The sequence below is a fragment of the Benincasa hispida genome, chromosome 9 (assembly GCF_027475165.1).
Source record: "Benincasa hispida cultivar pf3 chromosome 9, pf3_genome.v1.1, whole genome shotgun sequence".
Taxonomy (NCBI): Eukaryota; Viridiplantae; Streptophyta; class Magnoliopsida; order Cucurbitales; family Cucurbitaceae; genus Benincasa; species Benincasa hispida.
The window spans coordinates 94,716,914-94,722,445 of NC_143486.1; the positions used below are offsets into that span (position 1 = coordinate 94,716,914).

At 35.3% G+C, this 5,532-nt stretch overlaps 1 protein-coding gene and 1 long non-coding RNA gene across 2 annotated transcripts; one reads left to right on the forward strand and one right to left on the reverse strand.

The window, feature by feature from the left end:
* Positions 1 to 411: 411 nt before the first annotated feature.
* Positions 412 to 3,288, forward strand: LOC150034220 (PRA1 family protein H-like). Its single transcript, XM_090317488.1, has 4 exons — positions 412 to 1,098; positions 1,725 to 1,861; positions 2,603 to 2,674; positions 2,751 to 3,288. The coding sequence occupies exons 1-4, from the start codon at positions 662 to 664 to the stop codon at positions 2,819 to 2,821; spliced, it is 717 nt and encodes a 238-aa protein (XP_090173614.1). The 5' UTR covers positions 412 to 661; the 3' UTR covers positions 2,822 to 3,288.
* Positions 3,289 to 4,752: 1,464 nt separating this feature from the next.
* LOC150034221 (uncharacterized) lies at positions 4,753 to 5,521 on the reverse strand. The gene is made up of 2 exons (XR_016532397.1): positions 5,379 to 5,521; positions 4,753 to 4,936 (listed from the first exon to the last, which is right to left on the reverse strand). It is a non-coding gene; the product is annotated as an uncharacterized LOC150034221 (long non-coding RNA).
* Positions 5,522 to 5,532: the final 11 nt, after the last annotated feature.

Sequence of the window (5,532 nt, forward strand, 5' to 3'; positions counted from 1 at the left end):
CCCAATAATAATCAACTTTTAAATGGAACCCTGTCTAGAATACAGTCCCAATGATCATTGATAGTCCAATTAGTCCTAATATCACAAAATGCCTCAAGTTACTGGGGCATTGGGAAAAAAATGTAAATATGAAAATTTCTAGCTCCACTCTTCTTGTTCACTGTCAATTCTCTCCTAATAAATCATATCATGTCAAATTAAGCCATGTTTTATAAATGGATGATATTCATATTGTCACAATATATGAAATCAAAATTCAACTTTTAGATTACAAATTAAAAAATAGATTTAATCTCTACATTTTTCTTAAATTAGAATTTAGTCTTTATAATTTAAAAAATTCCCAACTATTAATCGAGACAAAATTAAATTTGTAGTTAAAGAAAGAAAAAGAAAAACACTTTTTCTTAGGAGGGGGCTCAAAAGAACCCAATTACCCGGAGTCCGGGCCCGCCGGGAACCTTAACGGTGGCGTTGATGATTTTGATTGGCGAGACGGAGGAGAAAGCGTCACCCACCTCCCATATCTCTACAACAAAACAAACACAAACAATCTCAAATCAACAATCTTCAACCACAAGCCAATTCCAATCAACCCTTTATATATTACCCTTTTGTCTCTTTTGATTCTGAATTCGTTTTTGGGTTGTTGCGATTCGGAATGAGTTTCTCACCCAACCCACTCTCCCTCAGCGTTCCAGACGCCGCCTTCGATTCATGGCTTCGCGATTCCGGTTACCTTGAAATTCTCGATCAGCGGACCTCTGACCTCCACCGCCATTCTTCTGCCCCCGCAGCCGCTGCCCCCACCAGACCCACCCCTGCCGCTGCAGCTCCTTTAGCCACAGGTTTCTTCATCTCCCTCTTCTCTCGCATGGGGACCCTTCTCTCCATTTTTACCCTAAACCCCTTTGCCAAGCTCTCTGCTGCTGATTTTTCTGGGCCGACCCCTTCCTGGACTTCTGGGTTTGTTGGGTTTTTTGAGTCCTACTCGTTTCCTTCGTCGCCGGCTCAAGCTCGTCTTAGAGTCCACGAGAACGCCAAACGATATGCTCGCAATTACGCCTCCCTATTTGTTCTCTTCTTTGTCTGCACGCTGTATGTTCTTCTCTATCTCTCTTGTTATTTGTGTTTATTGATGGGGTGTGTGCTGGAGATTCTGTTCTTGAAGTTGAAGTTGTTATTTTTCATGGGGGTTGCGAATTGGGTTCTGTTTGGTTTTACTTGAAGGAGAGGGGAAGAGTACAAGCTATGAAAAAAATCGATTTGTTAAAGCGTTTTGATCAAGATATGATATGATGATGGGTTTAGTAATTTGATTTGATTTTTGAAGCTCATGGGATTATACACTTTTGGACCCTACTCGAATGCTGATCCCAATGTCAAACATATAGAAAGAATTACCAGCATGCCTTCTAAATTCTGTGCAACGAAAATTGTGACTTGCCTTTGACACATTTCAAATGGCTGGATTAAACGAAACTATCAGGCAGTTGCATTTGGGTTCTTATGTATTCCTTTTGTGGATTCAAGTGGTTTGACTGAATAGTGAATCACTGTTGCCATTGTTGGTCATTTCACTAGAGCACTATTCCATTACTAGTTTATGATTTTGCATGGAATGAACATAAGAAATGTTGGCTAGACATTTATGGCAGTATCCCGACCTTTATTTTACCAATTTCTTGTTTCTGAAGTCTAAATTCTTCTGTGGATGATTTCAGGTACCAGATGCCTCTTGCCCTCCTTGGATTGATATCTTGTTTAGCACTTTGGGACGTTGTTAAATTTTGTGGTGATAGGTGGGGATTAGATAAATATCCAGTTCTTTGGCAGTGTTTGGTTCGCATTGCTCAATGTGGTATGTTACTGATGTTTTAAAATCGTGTTTATTTACACACCTGAGAAGTTCCTCCCAATTCTTCCCTTTAAACATGTATTAATTAGTTGGTAATTTGTTTCATTGTTGCATTTTCACGTAGAGAACTTCACTTGAAAAATGATACACTTATTTTTGGATATCGGTAGATATACTGATTACTATAGTATAGATCACCAGTGTAGATGTGGAGTTTTGGATCTCAAATTGAAAGCATACGAAGCTGTTGCATTTCTCATTTTTCAGCTAGCATTTTTTTATGCATTCAATGAGATATGCACTGTAATTGCTGCTTGTTGAATGGTTATTGTTTTGCCTGTTCCATTTGGTTAAGATTACAAGCCCTAAGGCTATTGTTTTCTCAATTTAAGATGATTGAGAACTTTAGATAAGTTGTCCTTAGTTCTGGAAATGGAGCCAAGCCAATAAGTCGGCCAAGTGTGTAGCAAAGCATAATGCCTGCATGTTTGATGCTGGAAAAGTTTTACTGCTACTTGGGATCTGGGATCTTTCAAAACCCTTCTTTTTGAGACAGCTTTGTCGAATTATTGGACGTAAAATTCTTTCTACTGAACCCAGCTATATGCATTTATCAATCTTTTCCATGTAAATTACCATGCATGAGCTCACAATTGTTGCAACTGCTATTGTTATTTAATTACATAATATCTTATTTAATCTATTTTTTCTTCCGAATACTTAAACAAGTGTAATGTTTTGCAGTGACTGTCATCATCCTTTTATTTTGCAACTTTCAAATGGCAATCTTCTGTGCCCTTGGCATTGGATATACAGGTGACTCCAGAATTCTAGGCCATATTATACAGTTCATTATTATCAGTTGTTCTTATTGCGTTTGAAATCTTGACAGGCATGATTTTGCATGCGGCATTTCGGAAGCTGACTCTCACCAAGCCCCCAGCTGCAGTAAGTCGGAAATAGCCAGTTACAGGCAACGATATTCGTCCTCCTATATTGCAAGTTATGTTCGACCAAGCTTACCGCAAAAGGTACCGAAATCTGATTCTGTGATGAGACGAAAAGTGTTGGTAATGCTGATTGCTATACCTTTGCATACCTCTTGCTTGAAACTTGAAAGCATGACTGATGTCCCTCAGAGGCCACTGTGCCTTGCTTGAAAAATCATATAATGGCATGGGGCTCTCTGACCGTCGGATTACCCGTTTCATGGTTTCATCTTCCTTTGTTAGAGGCTAGAACCAAGTAACAAGTCAAGCTCAAATCATGTGTAATTTGTTTGTTTTGTTGGTTATTGCATCAAGTATGGTTAGTTTGTAGGTTATACTATTATTACATGATATTTAGTTCCAGCTTATGACTTGTACCACAAATATAGCATTTTGTACTCGCATTTTCTATTAATGAGAGTTCATCAGATTTCAGATGAAGTACAGAAAGCTCTAATTTTTCATGTCTCATAATAAGAAGCCTGAATCAATCCTTATCCATTTTGTGTACTTGGATATTATCATTTTGATAAAGGATATAATTGAAAATCTCAAAGTTCATGTTCTGGTTGCCCGATGTTATCCAATTCTGCACCTTCTTTTTGTTAAAGATGGCTCAAGAGTTTCTAATTCCCAATACTATTTGAGATGAAATATCAAAAGATGCAAGTGAGAATATCAAGTCAACCTTGTTAATTGTTTATAGATTAATTATTGGTGCTCTACAACATTAGAGCGATGACACTGGATAGATAAAAGTTTCACAATTTATGCATTCTCCATTCCTTCATCATTGAAGTTCTGTTAAACACATTTCATATTAATTTAAAGGCGACCCTTTCAACAGGGTTTGTGAATTTATAATTCTTCTAATCTTCGTTTGAAGCGTTTCACCGATGTGATTTTATAATTCTTCTATGACTAGGTTAGACGAATTATTTTAAGATCAGACCTTATAGGACAAAAACCAAGTTTCTTGGCTCGAGTCGAACACTGTACAAGATAATATAGATAATATAATTAGTCATATTTGATTGTTTTTTACATGTAACTCAACCCAAGAATAGCAAAAGTTCAAACCTAAACTTCATTCACTATTATCTCTTCGTAGAATTAAACTTGAGCTGGACTTTCTTTAAGTTTTTTATTTCTTTTAAAACATATAAACTACATAAACAAAAATTTGTTAGGTAACTCTTTTTGTTTTTATATTTTTCTGTAAAAAGAAAAATGAACTTTGTTTTACCATCCATATTAATATTTATATAAACATTGATAATTGTTGGTAAATTATTTAACTAATAAAAGTTGAAAAAATAATGATTAATGTTGTGTTCGACGAGTTTGGAGAACAAAAAATACCGACTTCAAGCTTGTAAGCTTTTCTTTTCTTTTCTTTTCTATTAACATGATACAAAAAGATTGATATTGGAATCTCTTACATTTGAGTTGTCATTACGTGCCTAGATATATTAATAAAATAATATTTTACAACCCCTTTGTTTTTTATAACGAACATTTAAAATAACAGTAGAAATTGCTTATGTCAATTGTATAAGTTCATATTTTTCCAAAATTCAACGTTCTTAAAAAAATAAAAATAAAAACAAACAATAAAGTATAAAAATCTCAATAGGATGTAACCTAAAGTTATGAAAATGAGTGATACCAACATGATTGATGTCGTATCCAATCCAAGTATCACTTAGTGGATATGACTATTATGTTAGAAGTGAATGGTTTTGATCTCTGACCTGAAATTATCGAGAGAGAGAGAGAGAGAGAGAGAGAGAGAAAAAATCTATCCACAAGTGTTCAAAATTCAAACTCTCCACTATTCACAGCATTTCAATAGCAATTATTCATCAATCTCAGGTTTTAATAATAATACAAATGTCAATGCAATGAATAGCAAAACAAAAATTTCATAAGGAAAAATCACAATTAATAATTAATACACCATTTCTTACAACGACGTATGTACATCAACTCAAATAATGCACTGTCAAGAATAAAAAATATCAAACAAATACACAATTTTTCTCCCTTTTAAGCTGGACTCAGATCCCTCGACACCTGACCTTGCCATCTGATCAACAAATCAATGCAATTTTTAGCTTAAGGGCATTTGGCATTTACTCAGAAACAATGTATGATGTCTGTTAGAGGGGGAAAAAATGGAGTTTCAAACCTTCCATTTTTGTCCCTTAGTTTTCTAATGTGTAGTCACTCCATAATAATTTGAATTAATATGAAAACTTTGTGGTTTCGTTTCTCCAGAACTTGTTTAAACAGAAACAAAAAATCTCTCATGTTTCTAGATTTTGTCAAGTGTTCTCTATGCTGAGAATTCTAAATACCTAAACAAGTGCATGAACATGGGCGAGGCTAAAAGAGATGGGTGATGGATGAGCTGAAGATTCCCTAGTGTAATAATAGCAGACGAAAATGGTGCTTCATACAATTTGCGTAGAACCAAATACTTTCCTACTGCTTGATACAAAAAGAATGACGATTTTCATAAAACAAACCTGGAGAGTAAAAATCTAGCAAGCGAGCTCAAATTAGAATTTGAATGAAGTTCCCTGTTCGGTTGCTTTTTGCTGCTATCAGAATCTGTGACATTTTGTGCATCTTCAGGAACTGTCTTTGCCTTAGTGAATAAGCGAGTTGCCAAGTCTTGTA